This window comes from Lotus japonicus, chromosome 1 (assembly GCF_012489685.1).
Source record: "Lotus japonicus ecotype B-129 chromosome 1, LjGifu_v1.2".
NCBI lineage: Eukaryota > Viridiplantae > Streptophyta > Magnoliopsida > Fabales > Fabaceae > Lotus > Lotus japonicus.
The window spans coordinates 75,352,086-75,368,730 of NC_080041.1; the positions used below are offsets into that span (position 1 = coordinate 75,352,086).

Sequence of the window (16,645 nt, forward strand, 5' to 3'; positions counted from 1 at the left end):
ACAAGTTGTTATTCTCCTTAGTTTTTTTGTTATATGATGCAATTTTTCTACTGCTTTTTGAGATGATGTTACTACATTTTTTTTTCTGATTTCTTTTGAAATTTTGTTGCTTATCTAATAAGGTGTATATACTAGTTATTATCCATTTTACACAATCTACCTACAAAATGTTAAGTATATTATTGTGGTGCATTACAATGTGAGTCTCACATTGCTAATAAAGGAAGAAAGAGGTCAAAGAAAACACATTGGAGGAGTCCCACATTACTTAGCGTGTTGAAGGATGAGAGAGTCCACGACTATATATAGAGACCTCAATCTCCTTGTTTTAACACACCAAGTATTAATACTAGGAAATACTTTAAACTTATATTTGTATTTTCTTTTTCTGTTATACTCTTAATTTAGAGCATTGTGAGAACTGGGAAGATTTAGTTTAAATATTTTATTTAGGGAGTGTTTGTGTATTAGAATCATAAGGTGGTTGAGAGTGAAGTTTATGCATTGCAATAGTTTTCACACAGTGTTATTCTCTGGTTGTCAGTTTTGACAACGATCATGATTTTCTCCGGTTTTGGAGTTTTTCACGTAATATTCTTGTGTTGTTGGTTGTGCACCTACTCATATTTATTTCTTCAAATGTGTTATTTTCTAACAGTGGTATCAGAGCTTCCGGTTCGATGGATATCAAATTCTTACTATGCTATGTGGTTGCGGTAGTGTCTGATCTTCCACGTCATAAAAGAAGTTTGATGTTGCAAAGGTGTTGTAGAAGAATTATATTGTGAAAGTGTTGTATTTTGAAGGTTCTAGCTAGGAAAGACTTTACATTTAAGTGTGTCCGTTGTGACTCGCTTCTATTTCCTGAGAACATATTGGGTCAAGGTTTACAGTTGAAATTTTGGCTTTTGAGAAGTCATGGATGAAATGATGCAATCAGGATTACACAATGTGTTTTGGACATGTAAAAAAAATTGTCCATGTGGCACACAAACATTGGTAAACATGGGTGCAAGGTGTGTGGTGCAAGCATGCATGCATTGGTTGACAGAGATGCAAGGTGTGATGATAGAGCACGAGCATTGGTTGAAATTAATGCGAGGTGTGCGGTTATGTTGATGACTGAAGAACATCCAGAGAATGCAAACATGAAAATTCTAGAGATGGTTTAGTTTCAAGTGAAGTGAAATTCTTTATGGTGGAGTTATTGGAGTATTTATATGTCGTGTAGGCAATGAGAATTCTGATTGTCAGTTAAGTCAATGAAAGCTATGATTGTTGCTGCAGACGATGAAGCGTGAAGACCTTTGCAATCAAGGTGGAGATTTATTGGGGTTGATTGCAATGTAAGTCTCACATTGCTAATGAAGGAAGAAAGAGGTCAAAGAAAACACATTGGAGAAGTCCCACATTGCTTAGCTTGTTGAAGAGTGGGAGAGTCTAAGGCTATATATAGAGGCCTTAAGCTCCTTATTTCAATACACAAAGTATCAATATCAGGAAACACTGTAAACTTATATTTGTGTTTTCTTTTTCGGTGCCCACTAGGGTGGGCAAGTAGCATTTTGGTCCACCGGTGGTCCACCGTTAATTACCGTTAGATCTTGGGATCTAAGAATATTCCTTAGATGGATGGTTAGGATTGAAAGGAGGATAAAATGGTACAAATGTAATACTCTTTCATTTATTAACTATAAAATAAAATAAAAATTAATAATTTTTAAAATTTCTTTACCAAAACAAAAACAAATTCCCAGCTTTCATCCCCCTGTATCTCTCTCAGCACACTCTGTCTTGAATCAAGAAACCAGAAGAGGAAGCAACACACCCCCACCCCCAAAACCCATAAAACCACCCCACCGGCCATCCCCAGAACCCCATTGCAACCCACCCTCACCCCCAAAACCCCATCTCAACCCACCCCCACCATCACCCCCAACCAGTAACCACCAAAATCCCTAAAACCAACCCCCCACCCACAACCCCCAAAAACCCAGAAACCCACCCCCAGTCCCCCACCCATCGAAAACCCACGACAACCGAGAGGAAAAGAAGAATCGATCATCGTTGATTTGAAGATCTGGGTCGACACCTCCTTTGTCTTCCACCGCACTGGTCTCCGCTCTTCCATCTCGTAAGGCTTGAGCCCCAAATCGAAAAGTTTGAACCTTTTCGTCCATAAACATAACTGGGTGGCTATGGAAGCTCCGATCTGGGTTTTCTAAGTTGTGTTGGGGCTTTAGGGGTTCTTGGGATTTTTGGGTTTGGTTTATTTTGATCTGAACGAATGATTTGAACATCTAGTCCAAGAGAATGCTTGATATGTTAGAATAATGGAACTCATATGATGGGTATTTTCATTCTAGTTCAATTTTATGTATCTGTGAAGATTGGAGAATCGCTTTGGGGTGAATATCAGATTCAGATAATCAAATCTGTTGGGAGGGTGAAAGAGGGAGATAAACCAGAGAGGGTTCCAAATTGAGATCTTTTTAATATATTTTTTATCTAAGTGTAAATTACTAATATAACCTTTGGTCCACCGGTGGACCAAAATGCTACTTGCCCACCCTAGTGGGCACCTTCTTTTTCTCTTATGCTCTTAATTTAGAGTATTGTGAGAAGGTTTAGTTCCAATATTTTATTTGGGGAGTGTTGGTGTATTTGGGTCATATGGTGGTAGATAGTGAAGTCTATGTGTTTTAATAATTTTCACATAATGTTATTCTCTGGTTTTCGGTTTTGACAACGGTCGTGATTTTTCTCCAATTTAGAATTTTTCACGTAATATGCTTGTGTTGTTAGTTGTGCTCTTGCTCACAAGGGCAAAGCCACCGCAGTGGCTCACCATGCCACAACCCCCTGCATCTTTTCGAATTTTATCTTAATACTATGTATATTTTTCTTATGGCCCCTGTAGTAAAGTATAAATAAAATATGAGGTAACACAAGATACAAGATAGTGCAGTGGTCAATAATTAATTTTTCTCTTCTTTACTCGTGTTCAAATCTCTGGGCCCCTGTTTTATTACAATTTTTAACCCCAAAAAAAAAACGTTTAAGGATTTGAACCTGCAACTCAAAAGAATTCAACACCATGACTTACCACTAACCTAAGGAAAATATCATACATATTAGATGATTTAGTATATTTATATATAAATAATTTCATCATTAAATGTGCTGGTGTTGGTGGAGGCGATGGTAGTGGGGTTATGAAGGAAGAGTTGACGATAATGGTCGTACGTGGTGGTGGTTTGAGAGGCAACAGTGGTAGTAGCGGTGCTGGTGACAGTGGTCGTGGCGGTAACAATGATGATGACAGTGAACGATTATGATGGAGGTTATGGTAGAGGTGGTGGTGGTGGAAGGTGGAGGTCGGTGGTAGCAATGGAAGGGATGGTGGTGGTACAGTGAAAGTGGTGGTGTTGGTGGCAGTGGAGGTGGTGATGGTAGTCGTGGCAGTGTCAATGGTGGTGGTGAACGTTTGTGGTGGAGGTGATGGTAGAAATGATAGTGGTAGTGAAGGGTGGCAGTAGTAATGGAGGTGGTGGTGGTGGTGGGAATGAAGTGGTGGCGGTGGTGTCGGTGATGGTGGTGAACTATTGTGGTGCAGGTGATGGTAAAGGTGGTGTAGAGGGTGGAGGGTGGAGGGTAGTGGTAACAGTGGGGGTGATGGTGGTTGTGGAAGCGGCAATAGAGGTGGTGGTGGTGACAGTGGTCGTGGAGGTGACAACCATGGTGATGGTGGACGGTTGTGGTGGAGGTGATGGTGATGGTAGAGGTGGTGGTGGTGGTGGTGAAGGGTGGCAGTAGTAGTAGATGTGATGGTGGTGGTGGCAATGAAGGTGGTGGTCGTGGCGGTGGCAACGATGGTGGTGGTGGACAGTTGTGGTGGAAGTGATGGTAGAAATAGTGATGGTGGTGGTGGAGGGTAAAGGTGATGTCTCTACAACTTATTTGAAAAAAGCTACATCATTTAACTTTTTACTTAAAAGTCTTTACCTTATTTTTTAAGAGTTTATTATTAAATGTGTTTGGCCCAAATTTTCCTGAAAGTAACTTAAACGTCAAAAATAAAACGGGTCAAAGCTTAAAACACTAGCTTAAAAGACCACTAAATATAAATTCAAGCACAACAAAAACTTGGTCCTAACAAAAACCATGACTGAGTTACATTGGTGGGGGGAGTAGTTATTAAATTTCAAAAAAGCAGGAGAAATCTCTAAGAATATAAGTTGTTTTTCATAAATAATTTGCATAATTTTCCATTTTTCATGTCATGGGAAAGAAGACACTCGCCGTTGCTCATAGAAATAAAAATGGGTAGAAGCATGAAAATACCATTTCATCTGAATCTATAATATTAATACTTAACAACAATTAAATTGAACCTTTATTCAAAATACTGCATGTCAACTCTTTGTGTTTAATTGTCCCCCACTTGAAAGGATGTCAATGCATAGAATCACCTTTCAATTAGTAAAAGGAGAATTCTAAACTTTATTTTAATTTTCTTAACGTTTGTGTCATTTAGGAGATTTTGTATCACTATATAGATTATATATGTATATGTTTTCATTGAACTCAACATTAATCTATGTTTGAATTGATGTATTAAAACTTTGTTTCTATTGATGCGTTAGAATGTGTGTTTTTCTATTTGTGTGAAACCAAATTAATTTTATTGTCAACTTAAGGTAAAGAGAAAAACACACATCATATTCATATTGTACCAAAGACAAATAAATTTTACTACGTTGACATAATATATATTTATGTTAAGTTTAACAGTAAACCACATTAAAAAATACTCTCATTTCAATCCATTGTGAGATATGGATTTTGTTAAAAGTGTTTATAAAAGCTTGAATGAATTTTTTTTTTTAAAGATTGAATGGAAATTCAAACAAACTTAATTTATGTAAACATCTATCCAATTTTGAAACTATAAGCAAACAAATTTATATCTCAAGTTGGATTCGTAGGGCGGTTGAAAAAGTGGAGGGTAGTTGGTAGTCTTAGTCTGGGTTCGAAGTGATGACCTTTCACTCTTACCATGAGATTTATCACTTCTTCCTCTCTGCTCCATCACTTAAAAAAAAGTAATTTTAAAGTGAGAAAACACCAAGACTAGCCAACCCACCTCTTTGAGGGTCGAGCTTTCTGCTGAGGAATCCGGAGACAGCTCCAAAAACAACCTGAAACTCACGAATTGAATACAAACTTACTATAACATTATAAATTCCACCTAACATTGTCGTCGGTTCTGCATTGTGAGTTTTTCATACCTTTATTCTTTGTTATGCAGCAATGGAGGAGGCATGCTAACTAGTCCTATATAGTATGTTTGTTAAGGATCAATCAAAGTGATAATACACTTCCTTTCAAGCCAGGTACTCGAAAATGAAACTCTTGAAACCAGCACTGTTTCTCTGTCTAGTTTCCATCTTCATTGTGGTATATGTTGTTCAAAGGGAAGCAGTTACCAATGAACAAGTTGCCGGTGGTGCTTCTCAGAGTTCTGTTACTGTTGTGAGTTCGAGTTTTTGACCTCCCTCTCAGTCTATCTTTCTATATATATATAGCACTCTTGATGCTTCTGAACTATTTGTTGGGCGAATAAGTACTTAACAGCCTGTGATTTCACACGTCTCAGACTACTTTTAATGTTTCTTTCTCACTATTTTTAGTTTTTTACAACACTATTGTGATTAAGCTTGTGATTTGTTGCTCAAAACAAGAAATAAAATGAATTAGCTCAAAGATTATGGAGTGACTAACTGAGTCATGATAATTATACTATGCAGAAAAGAAGTGGCTGTGAAAAACAGGGTTTTGAGTGCAAGGAAGGAAGTGGTGGATCACAGGACACAGTTTTGGAGAATGAAGATTACATCTACACCAACTCTTTACCTTAGATGACAAATTTTGCTTCATTGCTTCTATTATAGGTAAAGTCATTCCCTTATTTTCTATACCTTGTGATGTATTAACATAAATCATGGGGTGTAGTGAGGGATAACTAACAATATTAGGTTTCATATTGTAACTTTTAGTATTTTCCTACCTAGTATTTCCAAGTCTTTAACAAGTTTCCTCTGAATATGAATAAATATTTTATTTAGTACGATGTTTTTCCTTTCTCATTATCTATCTTGGCCTTTGCTTAATTTCCCCTCTTTTTTAATGCATGGAAATAAGAATTTGTCCCTTTGACTGCTTGTTTGCATGTCTTCTCGATTCATAGAAAGTACCACTACTTCATATTTTACAAATGTGACAGGAGAAAACAATTCATCTTAATCACTTGCCGACATACTTCTTGAAGTTGATCTTCATTTGATTTATAATACTACAAATGTATGTGTGCCTTTTCAGTTGAGTTCAGCTTAAAAAGAAACCTGTCTTTTGAGAATCTCAAATTGAAATATGGTATTTAAGACCACCCCTTAGTATAACCTGAAATCCAGAGACCAAAGTCAAAAGAGTTCTTCTTTCTTCTCTTCTGCCACATTGAAAAATCTCGTTTACAGAGACACATGGAGGGAACAGAAGCATGCCCATGTGGGGTGCATTAATAAATTGCCGTCCTTTATGAAGATTACAACCCATCTACCATATGGGATTCCATTTAACATGTTCTGCTCCATCCTTATCACTCTCACCACTTCTATCGTTATTATTCATGACACATTACGTCCTTATCATATGTAATTTATGTATATGAAAAGCACTTTTGGAGGAGGTGAAACGGACAAGGTGAATTCAAGACACAGTTAAGGTGTCAGTACAAGAAACTCTTACATTAATAGTATAACCAAAAGAAGCTATTGTTGAAAACAAATAAATGCAACAGCAACATGCTTGTTAATGGCACAGAGGGACAATTTTATTGAACAAATTTATTATGTCAATTTCAGGCAAAGCTTCCCCTTTAACTTTTTGTGGGAAGCTGCATTAGACAATATAGTAATTAATTACAACAAGAGTGGGATGTTACATAGTCAAAAAAAAAAATGTCACAAATCATGACAGAATCCAATTAAAAATTCAAGCGTGGGATGTTAACAGTGATATATATACAACTGCTACATTATGACTATAAAATTTACTATGCAGCAGCAATGACTTAATTGTAAATTTGTAATTTTGTAACTTTGTTTTGTTTTGGGTAGCCAATTGGCTATCACAGAGCCCGATTGATATTTGAGAAATGCTAACAACACACTCTTTTGAACACTAACCCGTTGCCAGGAAAAGCCTTCACCAAATTTGTTAGTTGAAAGTTTTTGTAGCTGCTGATGCATTCTGAAATGTTGGGTATTACTTTCTTCTGCAAGCTCCCAAAGTCATTATCCCTTCCATGTTCTGAAGGTTGACTCGTTAACATGGCTTTAACATATGGTACACATTGGTCCAGTTTGTGCAATCCGTCCAAGCAAACCTAATAAATAAAGGACATGTCAAGGAGTAATAGAGGAACATTACTTGAAAGATTGTTATGATTACTGTTCCCTTCTTTTTCTTTGTTCTTATTTTGAAAGATACCAGAAGAGTAGCCATAAGAAAGTGATCACACTAGCAAAAAACCACAAACAGAGAGAGAGAGAGAGAGGCCCTGTTGGAAGAAAGTACAACAAATACAACAATATTTGGGTGACGCTATCATGTGACGTGCTCACAGTTCTAAAAGGTTGCACTTTGCATGCTTAGCCTCAGAATTTATAAGACAATTTAAGGGAAAAGAACCACCAAGATAACTGCCAAATTAATCTATTTCATCATCTTATAAACATTTTTGCATGACATCATAAATTGACTATATTAATTCAAGAGTAGTTAAATAGAAAAATAAAGCACGGTTCACCTATTACTTGTTTATGCGGTCCCTGTAATCAGTCGTTCCCTTTCATCTAGCTTCTTGACCTTTACAATGCCCAAGAGCACTTGAAAACCAAAGAATGCACAGAATACATATGCTGCAATTGCAGGCACCTGGAAAAGATAACAAGTGACGTGCGTGACTAAGCAATGAATCACACCACATAATCAATTAACTGAATGTATAATCATCCCAAGAAAAAATAGAGATTAGGGATGCAGGATGGGAACAGCTTACGCGAATTGAATTGAGATACAAAATTGTCGCAAGATTTACGAGGCTTCCAGCAGCTACTGCCTGTTAATTGACAAAAAGGTAACAAGATTATGCACCCGATGAGGTTTTCCTCGACTTTGTTCTAATCATATCATCCATTAACCTCTAAACAAGGATTCGAGAAACATGCATATGGTTTTCAATAGATGCATGCATTCAAGAATGTAGGGAGAAAATGAAAATATAAGATATTGATCGTGTGAAAAGATGGGCCGCATGCTGTCAAACCTTTGCAATGTATAAGCATAAACCTGGATGCATGGGCATCCCTGAATGTAATAGGTGCACCCAAAGAAACAGATACATACTACATTCATCTACAGGCATGTATATTGCCAGCACATGAAATAGTCAATAATATCCATTTTCATTCTCATAATCAAATAAATTGTTGACATACCAAGAGGGATCATACAACAGCCATGAACAGACTCGAACGAAATCTAAGAAAACAAGTAAACCTCATAATACAAATAAGTCCCATGTCAGCTAGACTCACATTCCCTATAGTCTTCTGGACAGCGGCAACGCGCTGGAATGCCCTCTCGGATTCTAAAGTTCGAACTCTGAGCTTTAGATCACCTTGCTCCTGCGCAAAAATTAAGTGCAATAAGAAGCAATCTAGAATACCGGAAGTTCAGAACAAACAGAAGGTACAAATCACATAAAAAATTCAAATGATATCTATGAATATCTGGAACATACCAGCCTTTGGATAATTGCAGCCAGCTTGTCAACCCTATCAGCCTGTCTAAATAAGTTGTAAAATGCTTGAGATTGTCTATCCCATCTCTTCCTAAAGTCCTGTACACCATAAGGTAAGTAAGGAAAAAAAATCAAAATATTAAACTCACAGTAAAACATGTTTTGCCTACCTTTAGGATAACCTCAGCCCCCGCTTCACGAAACCTTAGCAACTCCAGAGCATAACTACATGGCCAGGACGGCTAGTTGTGTTAGATATGCAAAATATTGGACTTAAAATTGAAGTCTTAAAAATAACTAAGAAGTTAAAAACTATGTACGCCACACTCACGGCTTGGCAATCTCAGTAATGTCAAAACGTGGGTCGAGGCCCTTTCCGATGCCATCTAATACTGCAAAGACAATGTTGACTTGTTGCTTTATAATCAGATGCATAAGACTAGAGATTTGACACAATAAACTGATTCACACTTACCTGAGAAAGCTCTAACAACAAATGTGAACGTAGCAGGAAATCGGAAGGGCTGGTCTGCTGCAATGGATAATAAATCCTCGCCTGTTTAGAGCAAGACAACTATGAGTACCAAACATCCTTTATTCTTTCAGAGTAAGCAAGCAATGAGCCCATAGGTTGCACAATTTTAGCAAACTAATAGATAATATTCCATAAGGTTTAGCATTATATGTTCTGAGCATTGCGATCATAGTCCTTACAGCCGGGGCAGAGCTAACCATAACAATAATTTATAAATAGACAAATTTATAACATCATAGTATATGCAAATGTACTTATGTACCCATGATTTTTCAATTTTTATCTACTGTGCTGCTACATACATTTTTAATAATCTAATACTATTATTGAGCCAATGACCCTAATTCTCTTTATGCCAGGGATAAAATATTGTTGTTGGGTGGTAAATGACCTACATATTACATACACTTACCCAGAACTCACTAACTTTTTCTCCTCACATATAGCCAGATTAGTCAACGATTATTGTTGTATATGCATTCAGTTACACAAGGAGCATTACCTATAGCAGCCAGACGTTGTTTCTTCCTCATTATTTTTTCCTCCTTGCTTAATGGTTTTTTGAATCCAAGTTCAGCTGTTGCTTCTTCTCTTTCCCTCCTTTGTGCAGCCAGACGCTCCTCAAAACTGTACAAGATAAAAATGGAAGACTTCAAGGTCAACATTTCGGTAGGTTTCTACCCCAAGTTGTTTTCCTACTAAAAAAATATTAGAAGAATGAAAAATGATGTAATAAATCCAAAACTGTTCAGAAATGTTCAGTAAAAATTGTCAGATAGATGCCAGTATATTTCTAAGATAATCAGGACACACGAGTGCTTCTGCACAAAACCCAGTTAATAAGCAATGCTTTTCAGCCTCTGGCCTGACAGATATAAATGAAACAAACGAAAGAAATGCCAGTATGCCATTATCAACTATCTAGTGCAATACATTGAACTATAAAATCTTTCACTTTATCAAGATGACTTGAGATTTTCCTATTAACTAGCTTCTGCATTCTAATGAGTATTGCAACCAATAATTTACAAGTTGCAATGCTTATACTTTTCCACTAATAATACTGACTTGTAGAAATACCATAGTAAAGAACACTGGAGGCATTTCAGTTTATGATATGCTCTCACTAAATGAGTTCCTACCTGTTAAGGAAGAATTGTGCTGTTCGCCTAACAGCAGTCATGTCTCCAGTAGGGACAAGAACGCCCATTTGAATCATTGATTGAAGAACCTAACACCAGTCACAAGCCTCATTTATGAGTTAAAAAGACATATGGCTTAATTGCAACTTTGGTCCCTGACATTTACCAATTCCACGATTTTAGCCCCCACCTAATTTAATTACACGGATGGTCCCTGACTTTGCTGGTCGTCTGCAACGTTAGTCCTGCCGTTTATTTGTTAACGAAGAAGGTTTACGTGGATGGTCACTTAGCTGATGTGGAAGTCGAATTGGAGAGAGAAAGAGACCAGCAACTGATTCAATCTTCTTCCTTGCCTCCAGGGACTCGTTCGTTCTTTATCTCTTCCCTTTTCGCTCAATCTCAAGCTTCGAAACATCTTCCTCACGGTGCTCTGTTTTTTAAGGAGGAAGAGGGTAGAAGATGATCGTTGCAGGTCTCACGTGCAACTCGCATGCTTCCCTCTCTCTTCAGTCCTTCTTTCTCTCTCCAATTGGACATCCACGTAAGCCTCCTCCGTTAACAAATAAACGGAATGACCAACGTTGCAGACGACCAGCAAAGTCAGGGACCATCCGTGTAATTAAATTAGGTGGGGGACTAAAATCGTGGAATTGGTAAACGTCAGGGACCAAAATTGCAATTAAGCCAAGACATATTATGGTATTCATAGCATTATAGGAAACCATCCATAAAAAGCAACTACCTTATCGGGATCTTTCTCATAAACTCCATAAAATGTTTCAAGCAAACCTTCTCGGATGTTTGGACTGATACTGTAAGGTGCAATACCAATCATATTTGTAAAGGTAAACATCTCACAAAGCTTAAGTTATGTATTTCTGGTGATTCATATATGAAATAGTCATAAAAGCCATACCTTCCCATCATTCCAAAATCATAGAAGATCAACCTTCCACCATTGACATCATCAACTGCAATATTCCCAGGATGCTGCACAAACATAAACATTATCAGTTATACACAAGAGTATCAAGATAGTCAATCCATATATAATTCATATTATAATAAATCTGTCCAATACATAGCCATATGTCAATTGTCAACTTCCTGTTAGCTTTTCGGACACCAACGACTTTTAGTTATTTTAGACTTTTAGTGTAAACCACCAGCATTTTTAATGCAGCTGCACTTGCTTTTTTTTTCATGCAGATCAGGGGCCCACCACTCTCGTATAATATTAAAAGAGAATTCTGATATCAATTATAAAAATCAAACTCACAGGATCAGCGTGGAAGAAACCATGTGATAGAATTTGTTCCAAGTATGACTCAACCGCATATCTCCCTAACCTGTAGAACACAACACAAACATTATAATAGTTTGACTTAAGTTACATGACATCCTTAGCAGATATGCACCAAAATAAATGGTATCACTTCCATAGTGGTTTTGCCAAGCAAATAAGTAAAGAATCAACAACCTTTTGCGATCAACACCCAGCTGATCTAAAGCTTGTATTTTGTTTATTTTAATCCCTGGAACATACTCCATTGTCAAAATCTGCATTGGAAACAATGTTAAAATTTAGATGAATAAGTTATCAGACAGAAAATGTGAAATATGTACATTACAACATTTGACATATATCTATGGGCTGTGAATATCAGACCTGTGGCGTGGTATAATCCCAGTATATTGTAGGAACTTTCACATAATCCATGCCCTTAAAGTTACTTGCAAACAATTCTGAATTAGCAGCCTCCTTTGTGTAATCAATCTCCTGAAAATTATTAATTCACGTTGCAGTAACAGGACCAGAGAATGTTTGAGGATGTGCAGAGAACACATGCATACATCACACTGAAAAACAAGAACAAGATTCACAACTCGAGCAGGGACTAAAAATTGCATGAGCACTCTTATGTTAGATCTAAGACTAGTATTTGTATTGGCTAGTTGTTTTACATCTGGTTTTCCATAACTCCACTTCTAACAAAGTTAGATGAACAATCTATGACAGTTCAAAACCATGACCAGGCACACTAAAACTCTCTCTCCCTACTCTCTATCATTCCCAATCCCTGTTAGATTGCCATAAGAACATCATTAGTGCTATTTTGGCAAGAAACTAATACTTCTAATACTTTCAGATTAATTATAATTTTCACTGTTTAGAAAACATCTAATGAAATATGAAATCTGGAAGATTCAACAAGCATGCCTCTTAATTAAGCAAAACCCGCACAACAAATATCCTCATTTGCCAATTTACACCATTGCCTAGCCAGCCAGGTCATCAAGAAGTAACATTGCAGGTCACATTATCTATCCCCTCCAAACAACTCAACTATCTCTCTCTCCTTTGTGTTTGAATAAAAGAGCCTCTCATATCTCAATCTACCTGCAGAAATCTTTACTAGGATCTTTGTTATAAAAGTCTCACATGATTAAAGGAAAAATACTTGGTTTCTCACACGCAATACCACAGAACATAGTTAGCGTTTTGGCCCACTCCACACAACCAAACTCCAACCGAGTAGTGTAACTATAAAGTATTAATATTGGACTTCACTTAGCTGAGCTAGACCAATAACTTCATTCAGTAACGTCAAGCAACCTAAGATTGAAGTAACTTCTCAGAATATAATCACCTGGTATAAGACAGAGGCACATTCATCATAAATAGCAACCCAATCCCTCTTTGCACCATCAGATTTTGGATCAAGTTTTTGAAGGTATTCAGCAATAACCTGGAATTAAATAAAAGACCTGGGTATCAGTGTTATATGCAGTGGTACAAGGTCTTCAGAAGATAGAAGTATTGCTATTTTAAATCCTTCATAAAGAATACAAATAAGCGCATAAGTGCCTATCCATGCACACAAGAAAGCCATGCATGCAAGGAAATGGGAAACAAAATTAATAAATGCACAAAATTTTAAAAGGGCTTTACAAGTTTGACTAGTTGAATAAAGTTAGAAGATAAATTCAAGACAACAGAAATAGTTATCATAAAGTAATATCAGATTTGCACGCAGCACCATAAGCATAAGCATTATACGTAAAGCCTTAACACTGACCCTCAGGTTTTTAAGATCAATATCAAAAAGACCCTTGAGACCAGGCCTTTGCACTTTAACAACAACCTCCAGTCCCTTCAATTTTGCACGATGAACCTGACCTGCAAAGGAAAAAAAGAAAATAGTTCACTCTTCCAGTTTTCTTTTCAACTCTGCTGCAGTACACTTAATCCCGGTTCCTTCATTGATTGAGCCTACTTTCTATCACAAAGATGTGCAAAGTAAAACATAGATTACCAAGACTTGCAGCAGCTATTGGTTCATAATCAAACTGGTCAAAGATATCATTTACAGGAGCTCCAAGCTCTTCTTCAACAATAGCTATAGCAGTCTCCGATGGAAATGGAGGAACTTGATCCTGAACCCAAAATAAGAGGTAACTAAGGCCCCGAAGAAATGCATACTTTATATATTTTTTCTTTTCAGTGTTATGCTGTTTTTAAATTTATTGTTATGTCATGAACTCATGATTACATTAACACCAGCTCTCTGAATTCAAAGAGAAACATTCTCGCACTCAAAAGTTTTATGAAGAGTATGACTTGCTGCCAAAGTAGATGAACAAGATGGACATCCAAAAACTTACAAATGACTCTATTCAACCTTATAGCTGTAAAGTTTGTTACTCATGTAATAAATTACATATAAAATGTGACCAGATCAGAATGAATTCGGCATCAAAGTATCACATGATTTCTTCGAACATATTGACATTCAATTAGCAAAAAATAAAAAGTTAAGGGAAAACAGCCTTAGGATTGACAATACTTATAAAAGTTCATGACTGCATGTGTGAACAATTTTTTTTATGGAAATGGCTTCAGTAAAAGGCACATGTAAATGGACATATAAAAAATTTTCGATGTTGAAAATATCTCAATGCAGGGAAATAATCTTACAAATGATGTTCAAAACTCTAATTTACCTGAAGTTCAGACAACTGGTCAACATATTCTTGAGGAAGAATGTCTACCCTAGTGGAGAATTGCTGGCCAATTTTAATGAACGTTGGACCTAATCTCAAAATGCTTTCCTTCAGCCACTTGGCAAGGGTTTTCCGTCTTAAGGTCTTTTTTTCCTCAGTCATTCCTCCTGCAAATAATGTCTTCATATCAAATTAAAACAGACAATAACATCCAGAAATTCTTCAAAATTCAATAAAGAAACATTTCATATTTTAAAGGGGTTACTGGTTGTAGTTAGGAATAGGTTTTAAAAAAGATGATCATAAATATTGAAAAAGACCATTCAGAAAAACAAATGGTGATTTAAATTCAAAACAACAATGAGATTAATTTTTGAAGGTTTGGCCACCACCACTTTGAACCCTTGGAGTCGATGATATCGCACATGTTTGTTTTGGCGTTAGGCACAACGCAAACTTGATTTCACGTATCTCAAGGCACTAACGGAGAAGCTAGAATTTGTCATGTTGAGTTTAACGTGGACCGGAGAAGCAGGATTTTGACCCGTTTGCTTGAACATTGATCCATGTTGAGTTCAACGAAAAACCAAACACACACTAACAGTCAATTCCAGCTTATACAATAATACAACTAACCTGCTATAACATTATATTTATACCAATTTCCAGACTTCAAACTCATAGCTTATCATGGAAGGATATGAAGTAGTTTCATTGTCATATAGTACGACGCCCCAATATTCAAAGACATATCTAGATAAGCGCATTAACATCATAACATATGAGCACTACCTAGCATGAAGAAGGACAAGAACACCACAGCATCAGAAAAGATGTTCACTTTCATGATGGTAGATGGTGAAAAAGAATAGAGTAACTCAAAAAGACCAACAATATTTCCTAGTTAAGTGATTGATTTTAGTATAAACATCTTAGATTCTTAGTGTAAACTTTCCAACTACACTCACATTTTAACATCCCTACAGATTGGTTTATGATTTACAGTCACTACAAATCTCACTTGATTCACATGATATCTAATTTTGAATTTTTTAGTTGTTGTTCACATCAGAAAACAAACACTGTTAGAATATAATTTAAAACAATTCATTTGGCCCTTATCCAATAGCTTAAGCTTTTGGGATAATTGGTTGCTTGACAAACACTCCTACTAATATAACAAGGCCACAAGCCAAAGCCACACACAATTCCTCCAAAATTCTAATGGATGGAAACAATTGTTGAAATCTTAAGTGAACAAACCTTTGTAACTAAACTTCTGGTTGCTCAGCCAAACCTTAAAGATAAACTTCACAACAAATCCCCAAATTTCCAAGGTCCTCTGTATTGTAGAGTAACCCTTGAACCTGCTCCAACGACCTCCAGGTGCAACTGCAACCTGCCAAAAACTCACACATTCACATAAAATTCACCATACAATCTACCAAAACGACGAGCCAACAGTGCCGTACGTACCTGAACCGATTCTTTCACAGTTTGCTTAAACCACGCATCCTCTTTCCCAATCTCCTCCAACCTCCTCTTCCTCCCATCCTCGCTTATCATGGAAGCTTCAACTTCCGTTTTCGTTTCCGTTTCCGCCGCGACGCCGTTTCCATCGCCGTTAACGTATCCATCCACAGCGCCATTGCTATTGGAGCCGGCGACTCCGTTTCCGGTCCACTCTACGTCGTTCAGTCGCTCGGCCAACGCCGGTTCCTTACCGACGGCGCGGATTCTGGTGGTGGTTGAAGAGAGGAGGGGGAGTTTAGAGAGAGAAAGACGGCGGTTGAAGGTGAGTTGAGGAGATAGAAAGTGGAGTTGAGGTATGAGCAGAGGTGAAGTCGTGGCCATGAATTGAATAGGAAGATTCTGAGAGAGATAGAGAGAGGTGAATTGAGATTGAGATTGAGATTCAGAAGGAAACTGTGATCATTTTCATGGTGGGGAGGCAATGTGAGTGTGACAGTGAATGAGGAACAGAGAGTGGAGGTAGAAGAAAGACAATAGAGGGAAGGGAGTGGAACAAAAACATAGGGGGGAAGGGGTGGAGATGAAGGGGACACGTGGCTTTGTTAATATGAGCCATAAGGT

At 37.2% G+C, this 16,645-nt stretch overlaps 1 protein-coding gene across 3 annotated transcripts; it reads right to left on the bottom strand.

Annotated features, from left to right (window-relative positions):
* Window positions 1-6,890: 6,890 nt before the first annotated feature.
* On the bottom strand, window positions 6,891-16,571 carry LOC130710967 (protein ACTIVITY OF BC1 COMPLEX KINASE 8, chloroplastic-like). Of its 3 annotated transcripts, none has more exons than XM_057560387.1 (21): window positions 16,028-16,571; window positions 15,815-15,950; window positions 14,552-14,718; window positions 13,864-13,984; window positions 13,627-13,727; window positions 13,198-13,296; window positions 12,216-12,326; window positions 12,027-12,106; window positions 11,826-11,895; window positions 11,463-11,536; window positions 11,289-11,358; window positions 10,544-10,632; window positions 9,904-10,028; window positions 9,342-9,422; window positions 9,198-9,258; window positions 9,037-9,091; window positions 8,867-8,965; window positions 8,661-8,750; window positions 8,123-8,182; window positions 7,878-7,998; window positions 6,891-7,447 (listed from the first exon to the last, which is right to left on the bottom strand). In XM_057560387.1, the coding sequence occupies exons 1-20, from the start codon at window positions 16,403-16,405 to the stop codon at window positions 7,882-7,884; spliced, it is 2,184 nt and encodes a 727-aa protein (XP_057416370.1). In that variant the 5' UTR covers window positions 16,406-16,571; the 3' UTR covers window positions 6,891-7,447; window positions 7,878-7,881. The 3 variants fall into 3 exon arrangements, with proteins under 3 accessions (XP_057416370.1, XP_057416364.1, XP_057416376.1); XM_057560381.1 differs by having other exon boundaries at window positions 7,871-7,998; XM_057560393.1 differs by lacking the exons at window positions 10,544-10,632; window positions 11,289-11,358 and having other exon boundaries at window positions 7,871-7,998.
* Window positions 16,572-16,645: the final 74 nt, after the last annotated feature.

Coding starts and splice junctions, on each gene's coding strand:
- LOC130710967 (XM_057560387.1), bottom strand. CDS start 16,405: ATGGCCACGACTTCACCTCTGCTCATACCTCAACTCCACTTTCTATCT. Junction 13,985..14,551: donor ACCAGTTGTCTGAACTTCAG/GTAAATTAGAGT, acceptor TTTTGGGTTCAG/GATCAAGTTCCTCCATTTCC. Junction 10,029..10,543: donor GCACAATTCTTCCTTAACAG/GTAGGAACTCAT, acceptor TATCTTGTACAG/TTTTGAGGAGCGTCTGGCTG.